Source organism: Passer montanus, unplaced genomic scaffold (assembly GCF_014805655.1).
Source record: "Passer montanus isolate IOZ18808 unplaced genomic scaffold, ASM1480565v1 scaffold57, whole genome shotgun sequence".
Taxonomy (NCBI): Eukaryota; Metazoa; Chordata; class Aves; order Passeriformes; family Passeridae; genus Passer; species Passer montanus.
Window position 1 is genome coordinate 2,830,456 of NW_024370705.1, and position 26,098 is coordinate 2,856,553.

The 26,098-nt window shown below is 38.6% G+C and overlaps 2 protein-coding genes across 2 annotated transcripts in view; one reads left to right on the plus strand and one right to left on the minus strand.

Moving 5' to 3' along the window:
• RSPH14 (radial spoke head 14 homolog) overlaps positions 1-26,098 on the plus strand; it is a 72,953-nt gene that overhangs the window by 8,926 nt on the left and 37,929 nt on the right. The window lies entirely within an intron of this gene.
• GNAZ (G protein subunit alpha z) overlaps positions 1-26,098 on the minus strand; it is a 49,929-nt gene that overhangs the window by 3,306 nt on the left and 20,525 nt on the right. The window contains exon 2 of the mRNA XM_039726145.1: positions 24,810-26,088. Coding sequence (XP_039582079.1) covers positions 24,810-25,532 — 723 coding nt within the window. The 5' untranslated portion in view covers positions 25,533-26,088. The remainder of the gene's footprint in view (positions 1-24,809; positions 26,089-26,098) is intronic.

Below are 26,098 nucleotides of genomic sequence, written 5' to 3' on the forward strand. Positions count from 1 at the left end.
CAGTTGCTGGTCATTCCCAAAGCCCCAGCAGCGCCGGCAAGGCTGGCACTGCCTTGGCAGCCAGGGGCAAAGCTGACTCACCAGCCTCTTGAGGCACACTGAAACACAAGCTGGGTCAGACAGTTCTGATTTGGGGGCTCTTTGTTTACTTCTTCCTTTGTAACATGGGGTCATCTGACACTCCAGCCTAGTTTATATATAGACAGATTTATAGGTGTAAAAACACAGCTTTAAAAATATGTTTGCGCATTTCTTTTCACAGTGCAAATACTGACACAACAGATAATCCCCTGAAACATCATAGATCTGTTTTCAAATACTCAGGATTTTCTTTCCTGATTTTGTAGCTGATAAATAACCAAGCAAGAAATTTTTATCTCAGTCAAAATGCTTTTGCTACTAATAGTCTGAAAAAAAAAATCTTTTAGAGGCAATATACGTTTTTGGCCAACTCTCAGAACAATCATACCAACTGGATATTGCGTTTTAAGAGGTTTGGGTTCATTACTGTATTTTGTAGTGAATCATAACACTGTCTATCTACTACCAAATCCTCCATTGGAATGTGTAATCGAAGGGCAAAAGCAGAGAGTTAAAACCCTTCCATAAATTGGGAGATGTCATGAACACGTGCAAGAGGACAGACAGTTTTAAATGATTGTAAACTTGGTGATCTCTTGTGGGATGTAAAGAAAATTTTAGTAAATTGTTGATCTTGACACCTAAGAAATGTCTTCTTCAATGTAATATTTTAGTATTGGCTCAACATCTGAAAGTCATAATATCCTTAACTAAACTGAATACCATTTTTTAAAGTTAAAAAGTAAGTAAGCCAAACAGGAATAATTTCCAACAAAGATGCAGATGATATTATGCCAGTGCTAGGCTGTGGTTGCACGGTATAAGTGTGTGATATACCTTGGGAAATGAACCCCCCAAATCCAGGTCATGATTTTAATAGCCAAAGAAGAAAAATCTATCAATGAACAATGAGGAAATGTATCAGAAAGGAAAACCCAAGTCTTGAATTCTTAGTCATACAGTGGTTCAGGCTGGAAGGGAGCTTAAATACCACCTAGCTCCAAATCTCCTGCCATGGCCATGGAAACTTGGCCTTGAACGCTTCCAGGGATGGAACATCCAAAGATTCTCTGGGCAACCTGTGCCAGTGTCTCCCCACTCTCACAGGGAAGAGTTTGTTATTAATACCTAATCTCAGTCCGCTGTCCTCCAGTTTGAAGCCATTCCCCCTTGTCCTGTCACTGCAGGCCCTTGTATTTTAGTCTCTCTCCATCTTTCTTGTAGGTTCCTTTCCTGTGCTGGAAGGCCACAGTGAGCTCACCCCTAACCCTTGTCTTCTCCAGGCTGAACAATCCAATTTTTCTCAGCCTTTCCTTATAGGAGAGGTGCTCCATCCCACTATTCAACTTGGTGGCCCTCCTCTGGACTCACTCCAACTCTGGACTCACTATGTTCTTCTGTGCTGGGACCCCAGGGCTGCATGCAGCTCTGCAGGTGGGTTCTCACCTCAGTGGGGCAGAATCCCCCCTCCCCTGCTGCCCATACTGGGGACTCAGCCCAGCTCAGGGAGGTTTCTGTGTCCCAGCACACACAGACAGGGCAGGGCCAGCCCTCACCCACCAGCACCCCTGAGTCCTTCTCCCCAGCACTGTTCCATCTCCTCATCCCACATGATTTCTTGCCATACCTTAAGTGATATATCCACAGTTCTAAGGTCGAGGCTGACACTGAACACACATGGTATAGCCACTCATAAACTCCCAGCATAACAGGCTCATTTCTGCTTTTGACAATGTTGTAAAACTACTTTACATATCATAGGGAAAGTGAACTTGAGAGGGTTATGGCTTATTATAATAAAAATAGAATAAATTGTTGTATGACTCCCAAAGGTGGAATAAAACATAGTAAAATAATGATAGGCATTCTTCTCTGCAATGTCTTTTCCAGTTCTGGAATCCTGAAGGGAGTACATAGCCAGGTGGTCAGAAAAAAATGTAAAAATGTGCTGCTGTAATTTTATAATTATACGCTGGGGGTATAAGCAAGATAATGCCAATGCCTTACCCAGATGGCCTTGTTGGGGGCTAATTGCAAATTCTTCTCTGAGCATAAGAACAAGGAATTGGTTGCTTAAGGGAAAGAACATGCTAAGGAACAGATGGCTGCTTTTATGCTTCCAATAGTTTGCAGAGGCACATGCATCCCTGGTCATCCTCTGGAACAGTAGAGGTGTGCTTAGCAGGAAAGAGTTCTGAACAAGTAAGCATTTTCAAAAGGGAAGGCCCAGTTATCAAGATAGCAAGTAATTAAAAAAAACAGAGTTTGTAAATGGTAAAAGAACAGAGTTTATAAATGGAGCCAAATTGTAATGTAGTATCTCCTTTCAGCTTTCATGTTAAAGCTTTCTAGTCACAGCTGGGAGAGCTTTGAAATTAAAAATGAAAAATTATGAAGAGAGAAACTATCACAAATGGGGGAATTAACTATCATTTGTATTAAAAGCTTAAGAACTTCATCTTTCAGTCATTATATATCTTTCATCATCATTATTTTAAAAATGGTAGGCACTTGGGGATTTGAAAACCCTAACTAAACCAAGTAAAATTTTTCTTGTGGAAGCCATAAACAACAATGAATAAAATTTGTGCAGGACTAGTAATATTTACTTTCTAGAAAAGTTAGAAAATCTTTAAATGTCAGTAAATCTTGGAATAACCAGTGGAAGCTATTGCCATTTTCCTGTAGAGACTTTCCTTGCAATAGGGGCTGACATTTAGCATATGCTGGTAGCTATGAGCTATTTCACAAAATGGCACCAAACTCTCTATTTCAAATATCTTCTTTAGAGATCCATGACTTAAAATCTTCTGAAGAAAGCAGATGAAGCTAAAGTATTTGAAGAAGGGGTAGTGGGGTAAAACCAGTTGGATGTTTTTCCTTAATTTTAAAAGAAAAAAGAGGGGGGAAAAAAAGGAATCAATTCTGAAATAAGGACAGTCTACAAAACAAATGAAGGAAATACCATTGCCCAGGAAACTCATAATCAAAGTGGTTCAGGAATTCAAACTATGCTTGAGTAAAGGCAGAGGGAAAACAGAAGAATTTCACAAACAAAAGTACAGAAAGCAAGTGATAGCTTGGGTAAATACAAAGAGACACTCTCTTCTTGTAAAAACGACTACAATGAGTACTAGTTGAAATGTCCTTCCTGTGTCGCAGTCAGGCAGTCCTGACTGAGTGCTGGGTGAGAGAGGCAAACAAAACTATTGTATGATTCATCTTTTGTTCAAAGGAAGAAGACTTCTAAAAGAATGTATATGCTTGGACAAAATGGGGAAATATTATGATAATTTAATGAATTTTAATTTTTTTTTTAATCTAAAAATCCAAAAGAAGAAACTATCTGTTGGAGAGAAGTAAATAGACTTAATCCAACACCTCTCAAAGAAATTAGGAACCCTACTGAGGTAGAATTACACTGGGATAAAACTCTTTACCTGGGTTGTCCTGTAGATACCTGTTTCTAGCCTTGCCATCTCCCAGAAGGAATGGGGTAAGCAATAGGGATTTGAATAGACAAAATTGTTTTGGTTTCTAAATGTTTTCATCCCAATCCTAGGAGCCCAAAGTTCTCCTGGAAAATGTTGGAATTCTAAACTGTCCAAATTAGAAGAGGTGACATAGAAGAGTAAGTCCCACTGTGAATTCACTAAGAAGTGTCCTTAAGACACTTAGCAGCTTAACTTATTCTGCCAGCAGACAAACTCATTATCCCATCACCCAAACAATTTATTACGTTGGTCTAAAACCACTGCAGGAAATCCTGCTCAGTCACATCGTAAACAAAACAGGAAGGAGCTCAGGATGATTAAAAGCAGCTCTGTGAATATAGCACCTACCATACAGGTCCATGCATGCACCTGCCAACTATTTATGTCCTTCCTAGCAAAATGCCTTTCAGTGTCCTGCATACAGGAGGACTGTGAAGTGCAGAAAGGCGAAAACCTAACATAGCATGTTAGTTTATGCACCACAATGAAGGGAAACTGAAAGGGATGGTAAAAGGTTTTATATTGTGGGAATATTGAATCTCTACTATGAAATGAGCTTATAGAAGGCTGAGAAACATATGTATTATCAAGTGCAGCCCTGAAGAAATTTTGTGTGATTTTGATAGGGAGATATCTATTTATATTGTGAAGGCAAAAGAATTTATTAAGCGGGAAACAAGTTTGTTTTGAGTTTTTAAAAATCAGATTTATTCTCAAATCAGGATGAAACTATATATTAGCAAACGAAATTTGTAAGCTACCAAATTAATTCTTCTTTATTTTAAAGATAATGTACTGTAATTGTTCATGCTTACAGTTTTCACATACAAATGTAGAACTGGTAGAGGAGGCAGTAGTCAGTATTTGATACCTCTTTTTCAGAGAAGCAAGGGAAAATAAACCTTATAAAGTGATAGTACAGCATACTATCTCCCATGATGGTTTCCTGTTGAATATTGCTATTGTCTTCACATAGAACCCTGTAGATAATAACTGAATCTGGCAGTGTGAATGAGAATTACAAGAGGACCTTTAGGCTTGGCTATTGTATGGGATGACAATGAACACCATCATGAATATTTTATCATGTATGTTCTCTGTGACTGAGAAAACCCTGCAGTGTTACTAAGGCTTACTGTGGACCAAACCAGACAAGGCAGATTTAATTGGGAATATTACTTTAACAGAATCCTGAACATTTGTCTTTGAAAATGAATCCCTGAAATGTTTCAGGCCTGCAGCAAGTCATGTCTTAGGAGTGCATGCTCAGTTAAACATTGGTATGTAGTTGTTACATACGTGTAATACTTGTGCCAGTGACAGACTGGGGTAAAGCAATCTTTAATACTATCTATCAAAACTATTTTATATTCCTAGATCAGGAACAATGCAGAATTGTTAATCCTACTAACTACAACCAAGCTATGGTTGTAGTAAAGGAAGCTGAGCTGAGAAAGAAGTTTGGTTCAATTTCCTGACTGGAGGATTAGATTTTGAGCCAGGGGGTGTCCAAGCAAAGGAGCAGGACAACAGGTGCTTCTGCTAGGATCTATAAATTAAAGGGAATTTAAAGAAAGGATATATAGAAAAGTCTTAGAAGAACAGTGGAAAAGGTTACTGAGTTCATGGGTCAGAAAGGGTGGGACATTCATCATTCTGTAGAAATGCTAGAAGATCCAGATAAAGGCTACTCCTCTATGTCTAGCCAGAGTATTAAAGGCTGTTCCACAAACAAGAAAAGGGGCAAAATAGGAATGGAGAAATATTCATAGACTGATTTATTGCTTGTGACTGTCTATACATATCTTTTAAGTAAGCTGAAGTACAGGAAAATTATATTTAGAAGTCACAAAATAGGCATGTGATAGGTGTTATATTTATCATTACCCATAAGAGAATTGCAAGTCTAGAGGAAAGTTCTAGAAAAAGGTATGTTCAAGAAAATAGAAATATGGGGCAGTCAATACTGGTCCTGTGCCTGACAGAACTGCCACACAAGTCAATGTTTCTGGGAAGCAGTAATAGGGATAGATGGGCAAAAGTAATGCTGCTGCAGCTGATAAAAGAAACTTCATGTCCCAATGGGCCAGCATGATAAAACCTACACATTTCCCAGCCAGTGTCCAGCCAGGGCAGTGCTGCCAGGCCTGCAGTAAAAGCACCCAAGAGAATCACAAAATGGGCAGGAAGCTTGGCTTTTCTCCTTAAGGGAGGGTTTGGTGTGTTTCAGTTGCTCAGCAAACTGCTGTTAACACTCTGCTTTCAGTGCCCCAAAGTCAGCACAGTTTCATGCTGCAGAAACCTCTGGCTGCTGCGTTATGAGTGCACGTGCTCTGCTCCTCTGTGAATCATTTTGGGGCACAAGCAGTACTAAGAGGGCAAACATCCCATAAAGGGAATATAAAAATAAATTTCCAGGGTCTTTCACAGTGCCAGCAAATTAAGATTTTCTGAGTACAAACTAGGATCTTCATGTCATTCTAAGAAGTAAATTTGCAGCATATAATGCCTATGTTTGCTTTGGAGGGTGGAGTTTTTTGAGCATTATACAGTATCCCAGGCAAGTTGCATATTTCTGGAGGTTAGCAAAAATCTAGCTTAAAAACATTTTCTTGATAAAAGCACATTCATTTAAAATGTCACAGTTCTTGAAAATATATTCAAAGTATCATTAAAATTCATATTTCAATTGTAAATACCTGGATGTTTTATCCTTAGACTGAGCTTTTTATATGGTGATCAAGTCCAGCTTTTCTCTTCCTGGTAATATATTTCATTTGCTTTCAACACTTACTCAGTGTTTTCAAGTGGGGTGGGTTTTTTGGTTTTGTTTTCTTCCAGGTCTTTAGATTGCTTGCTTAGCTCAAGGGCAAAATGAGCATTTCAAGCATATATTCCACACAGCTGAAATACTGCATAGTTTTGCACATAAGATGGTCCAGCACTTTAGCTGTCCTTGTTTCAGACCCCTAAGCTTATTGTCAGCCTTCTGTGTCTGGACATTCATAGAATCTCAGAATGGTTTAGGTTGAAAGGGACCTTTAAGGTCACCTAGTTCCAGCTCTGCCATGAAGGGACACACTCTGCTAGACCAGGTTGCTCAGAGCCCCATCCAGCCTGGCCCTGGGACTCTTTCAGGAATGGGGCATCCACAGCTTCTCCAGGCAACCTGTCCAGGGCCTCACCACCTTCATAGTTAATAATTTCTTCCTAATTTCCAGTCTGCATCTACCCAGAAGACAGACCTTAACTCTGCATTGATCTTCAAGGAGAGGCTGAGGGAGCTGAGCTTGTTTGGGCTGGCAAAGAAGAGGCCAAAGGGTGACAGCCTACAATTACTTGAAGCAATGGTGACACAGAACTCTTCCCAGCAGTGTTAGAGGAAAGAATAAGCAGCAATGAACATTAATTGAAGTTTGGGAGGTTTGGATTAGATGTTAGATTTTCTCTAGAAGACTAGCACAGCTCTGCAACAATTTGCTGAGTTTTGTGAAATCTACATCCATAGAGGATTTTCACTCAACTAACTGATAAAGCCATAGCTGGCCTGATTTACTGTTGGCAGTAGTCCAGACTTTAGGGATCACATCCAGCCTACATTTCTGTAATTCCATGCAATGTAAAAACATATTTATAGCTGAATGCATAAATAAGAAGTCAATTTCACACACACAGCTCTGAGCAGGTATCAAACTTTGCCTCCCAAAGAGATGAATTCAAGAACAAGGGCTGTCCTTTGATGGAAAGAGTCTCTGTCCTCTTGTTGAGGCAGGGTGAAAAGGAAATAGTTAATGATAGAGTTGTGGCCTTCCTGAAGTATCCGGGGTTTACTCTCTTCTGTTCTTTGATGCTCTCTGGTCCTTGGAATAGCCCTTAAGCTATTGAAATAGTGCAGAAATCTGCAAGAGAACTACACAGGAATACACAAGTGAAAAGAGAAATGTTTATTCACTCTTTCAGGCTACTGACTAACCTACTTTTGTGTAGTTTATTCATAATCCAAGCTTTTGCTGACACTGTCTGTGTAAAGAAAGAATGCTTTCATTGCACCTTCTTTAAAATGGGCATTTTTCTAATACACTGCAGGGTGGGAAAGGGTATTAATAGGTGAATATTGCTTTCTGACAATTGTCTTAATTGAAGTAAAACAATATATTGGCAACATAAGAGGAAATTAAAAAATATTTCTTTTTAAAATGGCACGGGAACAGAATGCAAAATCTCATGCCTGTGAATGCCCTTTCTCTGGAGAAAATACCCATATGATATAAAGAAAATCTTTTCTAACAAGTAGGTTTTCATTTCAACACATTCAAGCCCAGCTTTCAAACAAGACTCTCTGGATCTTTATGAATGATGAGGAGTCATTTGTAACAGTAGCATTAGAAAACAGAAAACCAGCAAGAATTATCATAAGCATGGCATGACTATCATATTAATTTAAATAAACTAGTTCTTTTCAATCTGGAAAAATAAATAGCTGAGTGAGAACACAGCAGAGCTCATAAAACCATGAATGGTATGGAAATTTTGAATAGCAGATTATTTTTTTCACCATTTCTTACAATGTAAGAAGTAAGAAACATCAAATTCATTTATCTGACAGCAGACAAGTATTCCTTCCATACAGTGCATAATTAAATGTAAAACTCTGTCATGAGATGTTAGAGAATCATAATGATAATAGTAAAAGTCAAAAAAGTGTAATTGGGTTCAAGAAGCGGTTAAATTAAAAGGGCACTTAAAGAAAGAGATGTTGATGCAATCTGCTGTTCAGTTACCTGGGAGGGTAAATTGCAGGAAATATCAGTGTATGCTTGATCTGTTCCCATAATTTTCCTAAATGTCCATTGCTGCCCACAGTCAGACACAGACCGCTGCAGGTACTGGCTGTGACCTAGTACAGCTGCTCTGTGTGTTTGGGCTGTCAGAACAGCTCATCCTTGGGGAGAAATCACTTGTTTATTTCCCTGTTGGTGAAAATTTCTCCCTTATGTAACCCGTGTGAAATCGCTTCAGTTCCCAGGCAATTTTGCCTTTCCCGTTAGTCTTGCCCAGCTTAGAAAAAGTTTGTTTCACAAACTTCACCATCATTTCAAGCAGTGAGTGTTTCTCATTGAAAGGTAGGCAAAGGCTCTTGGCACTAGAAGTACCGACCTCTAGTAATTTGCATTGTTCAGTGCTGGAGTGTTTAAATGACAGAAAGACAGACAGACAAAGAAAGAAAGAAAGAAAGAGAGGCTGGTTCACATTGATGCTAAACCAGTTTTCACCAGAATATGTTGGCCAGTTGTTTCATTCTTCAGTAGTATCTGAACAATAAAAGCAGCCCATTATACACCAAAAAAGGTAAATGGCCCTTTATACTGAGAAATTCACTGCAGGGAAAAAAGTCTCACAAGCCCTGAGACCATTTCTCAGACTGTGGGACATGTGGAGAGGGATGCATCTTACCCTCACAGCTTAGGCAGCTGAAATTCTTGCAGGAGATTGGCTTCTTGTTTTATTGCACCTTTGAAGATATTTTGGGTAGGATGCTTACAGAGTTTAGCACAGCAAGAGCTCTGGTGGGAGCAACAGCTGCATTCCCTTTGTAGCCTGTCCATGCTGCAAGATTAAGGTAGCAGGGGCAAGTGGGGATTTTTAGCAGCCTTGCTGTAATTCTAACAAAGTCCTTCCCATTGTGGGGTTGGTTCTGAGGCTGCCTCCTACTAACCTGGAAGAAGCAAAGGCTGAGGGCACAAAGGTCAGTGTTCAGAGTCAAGAATGAAAAGGCAAAAGGAAGAAAGCTGAAGGGAAACTGCAAAGCAGCCTCAAGCAGAGGGTCTGAATCTGGGTCTGATCTTGGCCTTTTTTGCATTAGCTGATAGAAGTACTGAGAGTGCAAAACCAGCATGTTTGGCATCATGGAGAATCTTGTCTTCACCTTCAATAAATTCTTCTGGTTTTAAGCAACATTGCTGAGATTCAGAACAAATCAGTTTCAAGAGAGAATTTCTATGAAGTTATTTCAGAGCAGTTGGAGAAGAATGAAAGAATGGTGATGTATGCTGAAAAAATGATTCTCTCATATTTGAGATGGAAATTCTAATCTGTTGGACTACAGACAAAGAAGTAAAAATAATTTTGTTTGATCAGGACTGTATTTAAGAAAACCCCAAACAACCCGATATTGTGGTTTCAGGTTACAGGAACACATTTTCTCTTCACTGGACTCTGTCTCATTCAGCTTGCAAGATGGACAATGTCCTGTGCTAGTCAATATTTGTCTTTAGAGTCACAACTCAATTTATAGATTCGTGCTTTACTATAGACTTGCTGTTTATGAACTGCTCAAAAACCAGAATTACTGGTTTCTTCTCAAGCTTATAATTATTGTATCTGAATATTTCATTGACTACATTTGTTTCCACAGCATGTTGTCAGATCAAGAGGTGCTGTTGAAAGGAACTTATAAATAGGAAATGAAACAATCTATACAATGAGAAATTATAGGGAAGAAACAATCTATACAATGAGAAATTATAGTTAGAAGGAACCCAGTAATTCTAGACACCCAATCTAATTTTCTAGAACATAAGCTTTCAGCACAAATATTAATGTATTTAACAAAGATTAATAGGTTTTTCAAGGTATCAGTGATAGCTGGTGTAGCTCTGAATAATCAGACCTACTACAAATCAAATCACAGCATCTCAAATTAGGTTCCTTTGAGAAAAGTAAGGAAGAATGTGGGATTACCTAATAAAATTGTCATTTAATAAACACATTTGGAACTAAAAAGGAACGTGGACCTATGCCAGGTTCTAGTACAGTTTTTCAGTAGTGTTCCACTGCTTTAGCCACATTAACTTTCTGCTTTCCTGTACCCTGTGTTCCATTCATTTCACATTTTCCTCCCTCTGCTAGAGATGATGGCAGTGTTCCTGCAGTTGACAGTCTTATTTGTCACATGAGTCCCCATTAATCATAGAAAAATCATTGCATTCATTGAAAGAGGCATAAAATCTGTGGAAAAACCCCATCATCAATATAAAGTTGGAATCAAAATATACACAAACAAGACAGTCAAAATAAGGTTACAACAACATCCCCCATTTACTAACTCTTGATTATTTGATTGCACCAGAGCACTTAAACTCCTCTCCACCTCATCCTCAACCCACAATGCTTCACAATTCAAACTTACTCCCAACCTCCTCACTCTTCCAGGGCTGTTTCCTCCTCTGACTTGTACATTCCAGATGAGAAACAGTGCTTATATAATTTTGTACCATTAGAGGCTCAGCAGATCTCCATAATAATGGTTTGTACCATTCATATTAGCACAGAAATTTGCACAGTTTAAAATAATTCAAACTTGCAAAGGAATTAGGAAAAAAACTCAGCACCTCTGAGACCCTGGCTGTGCCAGCTGAAATATAAAGATCTTGTTAAAATAATGAAATTCTTAATTGTTTTTCTTTTATAATAATGGTTTAAAATATTTTTTCCTGCAAATGAATAATTTTTTTAAAATCACCATACATTTGACCATTTGCAGAAAGGCAGATTTATTGTCTTCTGTCCCCAGCTTCCTCATGACTAGTTTGGTACAGTATTTTATAATAATGGTTTAAAATATTTTTTTCCTGCAAATGAATATTTTTTTTAAAAAAATCACCATACATTTGACCATTTGCAGAAAGGCAGATTTATTGTCTTCTGTCCCCAGCTTCCTCATGACTAGTTTGGTACAGTAAGAGTAATTTTGGTGTATTTAAAGGTCTCTCTAGGTATCAGAGAAAGAATCTGAGAAAGAATCTTGGCTGTGGCTACTTCTAAATGGATCCTCTTGTATTATTCTAAAAATCCTTCTCTTCTACACTGGGGAAAAGCTCTTGTGGTACTTTAATCCTAGAATTTGCAGTGCTAGAAGATAGGGCTGTGCCTTTTGTACATCCATCACCAGATTTTGTTGTTGATTGTGTGTGTGAATTTCAGTGAGACCAGGTTGTTTTCCCTTAAACTGTGGGATTCCATACATCTAACACATCACATTATTTATCTTATCTTGCCATCTAATAACTCCAGCTGAAATTGATAGCTGAGATCAAGAGGGGTGTCAGATGTGCTGAGACTGAGTTACACAAGGAAGTGTCTCGTGGGACTCTCCTGCTCTCAGGAGACAACAGAAACAGCATTATTGGCTTATTTCAAAAACATTACCGTGTCACTTGAACTGCTTCTTAGGGATCACAAGGGGAATCACAGGAAGTGCTGGTGGAGTAGTGACAAGTTGGATAACAGAACAGAGCAACAGGGAAGGAAAAAGGGAAGCTATTTGAACATATGATTATTTCTGACATTACAGAACTACTTTTTTAAAAAGAATGTTTACTAACTTTTGTTTTTAAATACTAACTTTTTTTTTTTTAATGTTTACTCCATGTGAGTAACAATGCAGTACCTTGGCAGCCTGCCTGATGTCTTTTGCAACAAATCAACTTCTAGTGTTGTCTCTGTAAAATAACTCCTGTCTGGTTGGAGGACTCTGAATTAATGGATCTAGGATTCAATCAAGAAAGGAACATTCTGAGAATTACTTATAACAGAGGAAGCAAGGAGGAAAACTAACCAAGTTACCAGCTTTTGCAGGCTGGAAGGGATTTCATTTATTTACAAGGCTGCTTATCACTTGTCCATTTCTGGGATTTCTTAAGGAAGTGTAGACTGATTTTCTATTCAACCCATTAAAAGGGAAAAAGCTCTTGGGTTGTGTACTGCTTTCCTATTTTCAACTTAGTGTTTAAATATTAGGTCAGAAATACTGTAATTAATTTTTTTACCCAGTTGTAACAGAAAATAATTTTGGTCCAGTGACTCCTGAATCTGTCCTAAGCACAGAGAGAGAACCCGAGCTGCCTTCTCCTCCAGCTCCTGTTTTCCACTGCATTCATTTCAAGTCCCTCTTCAGGTTTCCATGGAAATAGCACAGAAGTGTGCTTATATTCTTGGCATTAAAATATTCATAAAAAGGGATAAAGAGATGGTTTAAATGACAGATGCTGTATTGCTGAAGCAGGCAGTCAAATTTAGGGTTCTTGTCTGTAAATGATCATGTGTGTAAGAGAATGCATTCTGGAGAGAGCAGGCCCAGAATAAATTCCTCATAGCGGTGGGAGAAGGGATAGGCAGGACAAACCTGACCTGCAGAGAAGGCAGGAATGGAATGCAAGACTTCCAAAATACAATGCTGCTAAGATTGTGCTATCAGAAGTTCTCTTCTCAGGGGAAGAGAAGATGATTTAAGCTTACAGAATTACTTTTGTTAACTGAAAAAAATATTGCACAACTCCAAACTATTTAATTAAGTTTTAAAATCTTACCTCTATAAAGCTTCTAATTCCTTTCAGTTATTGCAAATTGAATATTTGATACAAAATTTAAATTTAACCCTTTCAAAAAGGCTCTCATACATTTGAACACTTGAGTACATTGAATATTCTAAAATAACTATAAAATCTCAACATTCTTTTAATCTTAGAAAATCTAACTGGAAGCAGGAAATACTGACTTATCTATATATTTATTCATTAATCTTATTCAGAGTAATTACTTTGGTTGTTTACTCCTTATGGGGATTTGAAACTTGAGCATTACTAACATTATTCTAGTAGCATAAATAAGCATTTATATTCTAGGAAATCTGTTTTTCTTATTCAAAATATAAACTGTAGTCCTTAAAAGACCATTGCATGGGCAGATTCCCCTGCAGTACTTTGACCCTCAAGGAGAATGGAGTACAGTAAGTAATAAAAGGCAGCTTTTAAAAATGTATGAAAAACAAAGAGTAAATAGATATATAATTCAAAAGCTTGCTGTTAGAACATTTACTGCATAGAGACTTGGTGTGGTTTTCATTTTCCAAGAACAAAAGTATTTTTGAAATACAAGTCTATGAAAATAAACAGTTCAGTATGTCAAAATACTATCCCCTTTAATAATGGAAGTCAAGAATGTTGTATTGACTTGTTTGCATGAAGTTACTTTAAAAAAAATTTGCAAATCATAAGGCAGATGACCAATGCATACTGATAAAGATCTATCCAAATGGTTATTAGTCTTCATCTATAAAATCAGCCTAACTTCTGGCATGTTTATTGGTAAATCCTTTTTTTGAAAGCCATTCAAACAAGGGTAATATGCCAGTCTGCTAAACCAATTATCCAAGCTCTGCGTGCAACAAATACTCTGGGACATTTTTATGCTAAAAAAAGTGTTTAAAGAAGTACCTCTTTAAAAAACATCTTTTTTTATAACCCATACACATCTGGAACTGAGAAAAGCAAGAGAGACAAGGAAGATTAAGCCAGTGAAGCAAGCTGATAGAACAATCAAGAAATAAACCCCTCATCTCCACTGCTCTACCACAGAAAAGGAACATTACAATATGGAAAAGTTTAGGAATTGTTGTTGTAGAGTCACTGCAGATATGCTCTTTTGACTGCATCTATCAAGTTTAATAACTAAAATTCAAAAACCAATACACAGCCAGTGCACAATTCTGTACTATGATGCTGCCATTCAGCCTCAGCTCTGGGGACTGGGCTCCTGGCAATGCATGACATAAATGCCAACACTGAATCAAGAGGAGCACATCAAAAGGAGCAGCAAGGACTTAGAGGGAGGATTTGTCATCTGCTGAATGGGAACAGCAGGACACCAAACAACTACTGAAGGAAAGAGAGATCCTTTGAGGATACATTAGGGGATTTAGACAGCAATGACTCAATCATTCTTTCTGGAAGGTGCATTTGTCATCATATGACACTTCCATTTTTTAAAAACGTCTTTCTCCCACCAGAAGTGCCCCATGCCCTAATCAGAGCTCTATAACACAGATACCACTTTAGCACTGAATTTTAAAAATAGTGGAGGTATTTTAAGTCCAGGATTTATTACCATAGAAAACCTGTTGGTTTCCAGCTTGCACTTTTGGATAATCATGTAATTTCCCTATTGTTTAGACGATAATCATCTTCATAATAGAGAAAACAGTAGAATTATAAAAGCATTTGTCAAGCTGTTCCAGAAAACCCTGGTCACTTCTTAATGAGCATGCCCTAGAATCCTTTGTGTAAGGCAAACTGAGAAGGCACCTTGCAAAAGCCCTCAGTGGAAAAAGGGTTATAATTTCTCAAAAATCTTCAGATTAATTAGAACCTGCAACTAACTGAAATCATACCATCTGTAAAATCCATATTCAGAATAATTTTCAACTAAATCTCTAACTAATCACTCCCAATTACCTTCCATTCAAGATAGATGCTGGCTACTTTGGAGCAAAAAACCTCAAAACATGGGACAGGGCTCCTCAGTAAAAATACTACTGCATAAATGTTAAAATTATATTATTTATTAATCTTTATGCCTCTAGTGCAAAACTGAAAATTAATTTATGCCATCTTTAACCTAATAATGATTCTTATAAGTGGGAAAAAAAATGAAAAAAAAACCCCAAACCCAACAATATTTTTTCCAGAGGTTTATGGATGGGAAAGACTTCAGATACCAAGCAATAAAGCAGTCTACCAGCATGGCCTGTAAAGTCAATACTTAATCATGTAGGTGAGCCAAGGCTTTATCTTATAATTCATCTTCTCTTTGCTGGCCAGCTGCACCTCACTTGACATTGCCCTGCTGTGTGACTGATGCCCTTTCAGCAGGAGCTGTTATTGAGCTATGTCAACTTCAAAAAGTGACATCGTGGTATTACAGATTGGGGATGAATTATTCATGAAAAGAATTATATTGATGAGGGAGAATGATTGAAAAATCAAACTGGGGAAAGCCAGATTTTTTGTTCTATATTTCTTAGCTGTACAGCGCCTCACTTCTCTCTGATATTGTACAAGAGCTTCCCTGTTTATATTGTACCTGTACATTGAGCAACACAACAAATTGCATATAAAACTGATTTCTAAATAGGAAAGTCAGCTCCATGAGTCGGAAAGGAAGATATCATCCAGGATCTATTTACCAATAAAGGAAACATTTGAGAATGTGCAGTATTAATAAAGAAAATTCATACTAATAAAAAATAGCAATTTCCTCACAGCAAATAATGAATGCAAAGAGCACAGAAATACAGAAGTATTAATCAGGAAAGCAAAATACAAAGAATTAAAATCTGGAGCCTGGTTTTTCTCATATTAAAATCAGTGGTAATAATATTTTAATTCATTTTGTTGTCTGAAAACTACTATCAATAAAATGAAATCAGCATCTACAATATAATCTGTTACTATCCTGTGCAATTTCCCAGTATTTCTTCTTCAGTAAAACAAATATTTCAACTGTTAAGCTCCATGTATGATGATATAAACATAAGGATTTTCATCATCTAGTTATATATTTTACAGGACTCTATTAAACCACTACACCCATCCAAGCCAGGAGCAGATGGGTTTCCCAGGCAAGTTCTTCCCCACTGGCTCATCTTTTAGCACCTGGGGACAGCCTGTCCTGCTCCTGTGCCTTTAAATTTCCTTCTTGAAGGATGTCCAGCTTTCCTGGCCTCAGGACTGTCCCCTCAAGGGACAGGCAGTCTCCTAAACAGGCCAAGCGCGAGGTGTCAGTTCTGCTGAGCTCCCTCCTTGCTGTGTGAGAATTGCAAACTCTCACTCTGATTGCTGTGCCAGGGCAGCCTGCAAGCAGCACATCACCCCCCCGCTCTCCTATTCCTTCTGCAGAGTTTGTGGGCACCCACTGCTGCACTCCAGTGGTGCCAGTCATCCCACCACACTTCTGGATGGCAGCTATGTCATGGTTTTCCTGCTGTGCAGTGCCCTGCAGCTCCTGGTTTGTTGCCCATGCTGTGGGGGTTGGTGTAGATGCACTTCAGTCGAGCTACTGATCCCACCACTTTTGGGGGAACAAGCACTATTCCTGCTCATGACCATGCTCAGGCTTTTCCATGACTTCTAACACATCACCTGGATCAGCCTTAGCTGCCAGAGAAAAGTTGGTTCAGCCTCTTTCAAAAAAAAAAATAGAATTAAATCCCCCACTATTTAATAAATAAATACTCACCGGTATTTATCTGGCCTAACTTCCAGCCAGTTGTTCTTTGCCTTTCTCTATTAGATTATGTATTTCTTTAAATATTGAACATTTTTGGCTCCTTTGGGTATTTATACACTAAGCAGGTACTTCACTTTTTTTTAGCTCTACAAAACTAATTAACCTTTTGAAACCTTTGAAATGCTCTAAGTCTCAGTCTGGATTGCTGGATAGCAATGACAGCCACATGCTCTGCAGAACACTGCCTCCAGGACATTTTAGGCACAGCCACAAAGCATTTACTCTTGTCAACTTTCATTTTATTTTTTTAACATATCTTTAACCTCCTTTGTTAACCTCTCACATTTCCAATTCAGTTTGATTTTTTTCCTTTTTCTATGTGTGGGTTGTTGAGGGGTTATTTCTTTTTTTCTTTCTAATTCCTACTTTGATTTGATCTCTGAAGAACAGCAAAGGCACCCAGCAAGCTGCTGTTGGAGCCATCCCTCTCTGTAGCACTGCCAGGACAATGCACACTATCAGTACAGGCTTTATAAAAATTAGTGTACTCTGACAAGTCCAATGACACCCCTCATCAGTATTACCAGGGTGCTACTGCAAAAACATTGACTCCAGCAGAATTCCAACTGATCTGGGGAAATGTTCATGGCAATAAGCTCTTTGCTATGTCAGAGCTGCAGGGGGAAAGCTCAGTGGAAGCACTGGGAGCTTTGCAGGACCAGGCTGAAGCCATTGGCAGCAGCTGTGACACCCAGTGCTGTGCTGGCAGGGGAAGAGCAGAGGGAGAGAACATCAGGGTGGGGAGCTGGGGGGCCCAGCTGTCCTGGAGGAGATGCAGCACTTCTGACACACCACCATGGCTTCTACAAAATCAGTTTAGGAACAAGCTTCCTCCCCATAACTGAGAGACTGAAGGATACTTGCTTCTCATTTTATGCTAAATTGGCTTAAACTATTATCAACAGTTTATTATTACTGATGGGAAATGGCTGGCAGTGGTTCCTATTAGCAAAGTAAAATATGGCCAGTCAGTAAATAATGAGAAAAAGTACACAGAGAATACATGGACTGTGTATTTTGAAAGCAAGTTGTTTCAATCAGCTTAATGATGGAAAGAAAGGACAGTATCAAGCTTAAATATCTAAAAAATAAGTGACAGGAGTTAGAGAGCTGAATTAATTGGAGTAGAGGAGTTATTCATTGTCTGCTAATTTTGAAGTATAATCAGGGGACACTGTCATTGGTTGACAAGTTAAAAGTTTAACTGAGCGTATTAATAGCTTTCAAAAAATGCATTTTGATGCTCAAAAATCTTTCCCAAGATACAGGCATACGTATTCAGTCTTGGCAGCACACAATCAAAAAAAAAGCAAAAAGCTGAAAGCAGTAAAACTGCAGCAACAAGGGCAAATTACTAAATCTCTGCAAGTGTATAGGATCTGTTTAATGCCCAAGCTTATTTAATATCTTAGTTAATGACAGAAGGAGTAACTATAGTAACAGATAACACTACATTAATACATGCCATGAACACAGGCCAGGATAAAGAAAACAGTATAGCAGAATCAGAATTCATTTCAGCTGTATGCCAAGTCACAGAGATTTTTTAAAATTCATGTAAGTAATTCAATTCAGAGATTTTGCAAATTGACAGAGAGTAGTCACTAATGATCCTTACAAAGGAAACAAGCAAAATGAGTTTCAAGTTGGGTAAGAGTTTTGCATACACAGAATATTTTATACGCAAAAAAAACAAGGAACAAAGAAAGTTCTATCTGAAAAGGCTGTAGTCTAGATTCAGTGCTTCTTCAAACTGCCCCATGAGAATATTTCTAGGTATGTTTTGGTGATAAAATACAAAACTCTATAGCTTAAATAAAACTGACCACCTCTTGTAAGAGCCTGTAACAAATATCTATATTTTCTTAAGTTGTAAAGTTTCTGTCAGGGCCTAGAATGGCTCCTTTTACCAGTGTGGCCTAACTGAGCCAGAACATGCTCAGATTGGTATAAAAGGCGATTAGGATGATTGTCCTGTAAGGATAAGTGTAAAGGCAGTAGACAAACTTAATAGTAAATTTTGAGAAAGAGAATGTGATGAATCCTGTAGCCCGGCAAGAACAAGAATGCTCAGGGACCAGTCCATGGCCAATGCTGGCCTGGCAAGGTTGTTGATTTGACCTGCAATCTAAATTACTGACTTGTAATAATGGCAGAAAGTTCTGAAAAATCCACCACCACCAAAACTCATTCTGAAGCTGTATTAACAGCAAGAATCCTCCTTTGTTCCAGCATTTCTGCTCATTTTTAAGGCTAATTGGACTCCACTACTCTGTCCAGGGTTGGCATACTACAGAGAGTTGTTAGAGCTTATACACCTACAAAAATAACCCAAAGTAGCTGTTTTTCTAAACCAGGATGGAATTTTCCTACTTTTTTTCTCGTGTTGGCACATTTCTATTCACTGTGATTGTTAAGCAGACAACATACAGAATTATGAGAGTTTATATCAACACTTCTCTACCCGCTAGATGGATTCTAAGTTTCTAAACTCAAACCACATTATTCTTTTTGTGGCATTGGGCTTCAGTGGGGTTTTGATCCCTTACAATGCAGTCAAGTGAATTTCCAAGCTACATCTATATCATCAATATTTCTCATATGTCTTTTAAAAGTTGCTCAGTTTATTGTTAAGTTCACATTAAAAGCTACATCTTTTCACCACAAAGAAGTAAAACTGATTGCCTGAACTATGCCACTCTACTTCATATGCCTTAAGTTTCAGAGAATCTAATTAACTTCTGAAGATTAAACCTTTAGATGTCCAAAAAGCATATTTTCCATAAGGCTAGGCTAGGCTTGTCACATGTGCCTCACAGCCCTAAAATTATGTGTCGTGCCTTATGTGTTGTTCAAGGGATTCTTTGAGGGCAAATTTACAGCTTGCTTTTAAGGAAATGATTTGCAGCAGAGTCATCTAGAGAGTTGCACATGAAGATGACAATGTGCTGTCAAAGAACCTTGTATTGCTCTGGTGTATTCCTCTTCGAACTCCTTGCTTGCTATAACCAGTTCTCCAGTTTCACTTGGATCTTTCCATACAATGTATTTGAGAAGATGTCCATGGCTTTCCACCCGTATTGAGAGAGGCAGAGACATCCAGTTCTTTCCTTCACAAACTGGTTCTTTATCCAATTGATATTATCCAGTGTGTATGATCAGCTCCTCTGCCTGTCGGTGGCTGTGGCTTTCTGACTCATTACAGTTCTCCCAGTGCTTGGCAGGTGCCCTGTGTTCATGTGTGCTGTGCTGGTGGCTGCTTTAACCCTGCACCTACAGGACAAGCTTTACTGCCTCTACCTGAGTAGGCATTCCTGGAATTCAGCTGGTTTTGGATGGGTTTTTTTTCCTTCTTTTATAGTTTGAAGAGCAGCAGTGTTACTGGATCACTGAGATTTTAACTTAAGTTCTGTTTATTCATCTGTCAGTGCCCATGTCTTTCCACCTAAAAACTATTCTGATCCTGAAGTTAATAGGATATTTAGGAGCATTCTGCCACTTCTAATGCCTCAATGTTTTACTTACCTGAGTGCTGTAATGCTTGACATTAATTTAAAAATCACAGCAAAACACCATACCTAGTCTGGGACTTTAGAATAGAGCAAAACCAGGGAGTTACATCATCTCTCAGGCATTTGTCATGGGGGATTTTACATTGCCTGCTGTTACCTAAATACATCAGGAAATTCAGTCATCTAATTCAGATGTAAGTCTGACAGCTAGCCCTGGATACCAAAGCAGGCAAATACTGCCCAGCAGGTCCATTAATTCTGTGCCACGATTTTCCAAAACAGGTAAAAGTCTTTCTGGTTTTGCCCCTCTGCATTTCTGCTACTGCTCTACAGTGACAGAAATATTTATCTGTAGGTTTAAATACAGGGTTGTCTTAGGGATTAGTCTATTGACATGAAATAGATAAGCCTCACAGCAAAGCTGCCCAGGCTTTTACAATCTGATACTGGCATCTTCCTGCAATCATACAATGCCATTAGAATGAGTCTATTTTTTCTATTCCATAGTGTGGCACATTATAATATTGGGGTTTTTTTTCCAATTAGAGGAAATAATTTAGTGAACATACAGACAGACACTTTTATTTGCATATAAAGTTACTGTTAGTATCTGAAGTTACATAGAATGTAAAGTTCAGGGTATGGCAACAAATCCAAAATATGAAAAATTGCTGTCCCATGTGTTCTATTCACATAAGAAGCATAGAATTATAATGAACAATGTAAACAAAAATAAATCTTCAGACTTGAAAGAATATCTAGTAAAAAACCTGCAAATTGGCAGTTGATCAATCATTTCCTATTATGTATATTCATTATTTTACTGCTGTCTACATATTTTAGAAGGTACATGCTTGGATACAAGTCTTGAGGCTGGAATTGTGACGCATTACTATATAAAGTTAAACTTGGGTAAGAGACTATATATATATATTACTTTGTTAAGTACAAAAAGGCTAGAATTTCATTGGCAGTGCTGAAAGATTACACACATGAGTACTGAAGTCATCTAGGCTTTGCTCCCACACAAACTTCACTATGAAAAGTCTTGAAATGGAAAAGCTTCATGAAAAAATGTAACAGTGTAGGACAATCTTTTTCTAGGATTCCCAAGTGACTTTGTCAGAAAAACATTCCCTGACATGATGTTTTACCACTGCTAAGAACAGGTGCTAGAAGGGCTATGGGTACACAGGTCACAATTTCCCCTCTGTCCCAACTGTTAGTATTAGCATTGCAGAAAAAGAGCTGCATGCCAGAAAGGATTTTTAATACCCTGAATTACTGAAAAAGCTGAACTGTCAGGAAAGGCAAATAAGCCCCTTAAGTATTTGGCCTCAGGGAAAAAAAAAAAAAAAAAAGGAAGAAAAAAATGTTACTAATGTTGTTTACTTGATAAAAAAATTCCTTACAGAGACAGGATTTCTGTTCAAAATTCATACAACTAACATATGACAGAAGGGCCTCCCAGTTATTATTAGATAATTGAGAGGTTTAATTATGACCCTCTCAATTAGTGTTGCATGAGGCCTATTCCAACCTGAACTGTTTGCTGCAGCATTCTGAGTTTTTCATCTGCATCTTCCTTTTAACAAGACACAAAAAAATAGTCTCACAAACCCTAAATTTTAATTTTTATATTCATTTGCAGTGTCTGTAAGAAAGGGAATAAAAATTACTGCAAGCAGTTTTCCTCTAACATCCATATTTAAATTATTACTGAACCAGTGCCATTTCTAGAGCTGCACAACCTTTACTTGGTACCTCCTGCACCATGTGAATCTCTTGTGACTACTGACCTCAGGAATTCTCAGGCACACACTCCTGTTTAACTCAGTTCATTATGTACTTTACTGTTGCACCTTTGACGTGTTTCTCTCTCAAACCCTGTTGCAGCTACAGGCTGTGAAATAAAACCATCCATGAACTGCACAGAGCTGGACAGGTGGGGACACTCCCAAAGAAACCAAGAATCCTTTCCATGGGCACAGGCAGCAGCAGTGACTCCTGAGAGTGCAGATTATTTGACATTCTCTAGCACACATTCATTTAAAGAGAAATTGAAATAAAAATAAAACACTTAGATATTAATGGGTAGTGCCTTTGAAGTGCAGGATGCAACATGTAAGAAGGAAAAAAAATATTACTTGATAATGTAGCATTATCAAAGGCCAGAGCTGGCATCTTAATATGTAATAAAAGATACAATGGGTCAATCAGCTGCTAAGGACCATGAAAAAACAAGACAAGTAATTTATTTGGCATAATAGAGAAGAAATCAGCAGGGGATATAAAAACTTAAGGCAACCTTCTCAGAGTGCTGCTCAAGAATAACAATCATACAATAAATCAATAGCAATCCAAAGGCATTTTACAATTTTGCAACTGTGTCAAAAGAAGAGGCAGCTGTTACGTGGTTGAGTCATGCTAACTAGCCATGGTGCATGAAATGATAAAGCTGTATTTATTAGATTAGCTAGGGGAAAAACCTCCCAAGATATTGTAGAAATGAAACCAGACACAGATCACATTTCCAAACCCTAGATAAGCAGGAGAAATATTGTTACAGAGTGACAGAGCATGCAAGGTGAAGGAAAAAAGTGAACTGTAATTCTTCATTTATCTTTCTCTTTAGTAAACAGCTAAATATCACATATGTTCAACAAACAAGCAAAAATATTGGTTTGTCCAGGTCTACAAACTGTCAGCTCAGGTGATTTTGTTCCTAGGAGTGATATTACAGAATAAAGCATAGCAGGAGAAAGACAAAAGCCCCTGAAAATTCAGCCTTCCCCTTCTGTTATTTGTTTTCAGGCAGGATAAATTTAACTTAGTCACTTAAAATGTCACACAAAGGAAAAGTTGTCCAGGCAGCTGATAGTTCTGGCATTATTTTTGTTCCCCTGTTCTGCTCACTGGTGTCACTACAACAATCTCACCCTCAGCAGACTTCACGACTCAGCTATAATCAGAACCCACAGTGTGCAGAACTGGTTTTCCCCTCATTTTTTACCATATCTGTCAATCATTACTTTAACGCATCTTCAATAAAGACAGAGTTCATGCATAGCATTTCTCCACTTCTGTCAACAGGATCACAGAAGTTTTCATATTCATACAGATCATTTGCTCAACTTTCACAGTTTATAAATCAGCCAGATTCTTACATGCTCTCCCAAGCAGTAAGTTATGTTTGGCAGTAGACTAGTTTTATTTAGCAGTTCTCTTCACCACAGATACTACACCAGGAAGCATTTTACACTCTGCAACTCCATCATTTGTAGGGCTTTTCTCAAGAGTGGCAGTCTCAGTGTTGCAGTTCCAGTAATGTACCAATGTAGGGACTATTGTTGGTCTTGTATGGACCAATGGTAAGGATTTTTCAGAGTATATTGAATTTTTTTTCCCTTTCAGGTAGTTCTTTTTGATTTTTAAATCTGAACAGTAAGGCAGGAAAAGTCAAAAGAACTGCAAGAAACTCCTAGTCAGGGCCTAATGTAAAATGCTTTTTCTAATATGTCTGAAAATGAGGAGAAATAATTAGTGGCAATGCTTCTCTCATGTCAAGAGGAGGTTACTAAACAAAAAGCAGATACAGAAATCTGTTACAATAAGAAGGCACTAATGCCAAGACAAGAATCTCCAGATAGTGAAGGGTAAGTCCATGCACAGGACAGTGGAATGGCTCATCAGAATAGTACAGAGAAGAAAATTGATGTGCTGTTTATAAACAGTAAAGTCACTACAGAGGATAAGAATAGGGAAATATTATATATGTGATAAGCTAAACCAACAAAAAAGGGGCCATGATGCTTTCCTGCCCACAAACTCCCTTCTCTTAAACAGCATGTTTTACAAGGCTGTAAAAAAAAATTTCAGTAAAACCCCTGTGAAGCTCAATTCAGACACTTTGAAAGTCACAGCAAATATATATTTGTGTATCTGTAAGCATTCATCTATTTCCCATGGCTACTGTATTTGCATGCTGTGAAAACCAGAAGCTAACAACATTAAAGACTATTAAACGGGAATGGCTGTTCTTTGGACAAGGCAAATTGGCCATTTAACCAGAAACAGTCAAAGAAAATTTTAAATATAAAAATGTCATATTAATTAAAAAATATGTTTAATTAATTTTAAATATGAATTTAATCCCAAATTCCTATTGAAAATCCTGCGGAAAAAAAGGGGGAGGAAACTGTTACTTACTATTATTTTACCTTCAACATTTCCCAGGCCCTTCATGGCATCCAAATGAACCATCCCTGTACACCAGGATGTCATTACTGTCTACCTTTTTAAGTGGTATTTGAAGTAACAGTTAATCATGTAAACTTTTAGCTAAAGGCACCAAAAAAATTAAAAATTGGCTGACATGTGAAAAGTGCCTCCATTTCCCAAAAGTAACATTAAATAACTAACTCTGTCCAGTGGGGAAAACTATCCAAATGAAGGAACCATAGCTTCTGGGTTTTTCTAATGATTGGGGATTTCCCTCCCTTGGGAGGGAAAGAAGGAGGGGGAGATAAAAGACCAAATACTGATGAAGGAGGAAGGAAAAGAAGGAAAGAGAACAAGAAGCAGAAGGTGCACTTACTGTTTGGTTATCTTCATACAGCTTCAAGTCATACCCACTCAGCTCCACACAGAAAATTATTGCTGTAACCCCCTCGAAACAGTGGATCCACTTTTTGCGTTCAGATCTCTGTCCACCCACATCCACCATTTTGAAAGTCAGCTCTTTGAAGGTGAACTTGTTTTCTACAATCCCCGTGGTCATGTCCCGAGACCGCAGAATATCTTCCACGGTGGGGATGTAGTCCAGGGCTGCGATCCGTTCCAGGTCGTTCAGGTAGTAGGCAGCGTTATCCTCCAGGTGGTACTCGTTGGAGCGGCAAAAACACTCCTGCACGCCGGGGTCTGCCCACAGCCTCTTCATCACCCCCAGCAGCTCCGGGGTGATCTCCCCTTTGCTCTCGGCTGGGCCCGTCAGGGCAAAAAGCTGCACTGCATCGTACGCTCTGTCAGGATTGTGAAATTCTATCTTGAGGGTGGCCAGAGCCCGAATGATACGTGTGAGAGAGTCAATTGCATTATAGATAATCAGAGGTTTGTATTCCTTACAGGCCTCCAAGTTAAAGCCACCGCTGTGAATGATTTTCATCTGCTTTACGATAGTACTCTTGCCAGAATTGCTAGTGCCCAGGAGGAGGAGTTTTATCTCTCTTCGTTGCCGCTGGCTTTCAGAGCGCAGGTGGCGGTCAATCCTTCGGGACCGCCGCGCTGCCTCTTTCTCCTCAGAGCTTTGCCGACATCCCATGGTACAGCAGGCAGGTACAGAAGGGAAGGGGTGCAGATTGGCTCACTCTGGTGGCGTCTCTCAAAAAGATCTGCGCTGCCTTTCAGCTCTCGTGCCAGGTACGCCCCGAATGGAATAAAGGTCACTATCCAACACCTGGGGATCCCCGATGCCTACAGCCACCTAATTGAGTCCCAGCAAGGGTGCAAACCTATGTAGGTATGCAGCCACAGAAATAGTCTCTTCAGCAGATCTCATGGCACTCCCCTTTCCAGTGCATGAGCTGTGACACATTCCTGTTAATGATGGGACACTTCCCTTTGCCACAGTTTGTCTAGAACCATCAGACACCCATTTCTGTTCTGCATAATGATTTTGCTGCCTTCTGTCCAAAGGTAAGAAGCCACACTTTCGCCTTCTCTGCTCTAGCCTTTTCTTCTGATCGTGTTCTCTGGTTGCTGTGGTGATGCTGCAAGATAAAGCTGAAGCTCTTTTCACTGGTACTGTACTTGTTTTGTTTCTCTTCCCCCACTTCTTCAGCTGATCCACTTCAGCTCTGCAAATCTGTGCTTTCCACCTGCCAAACA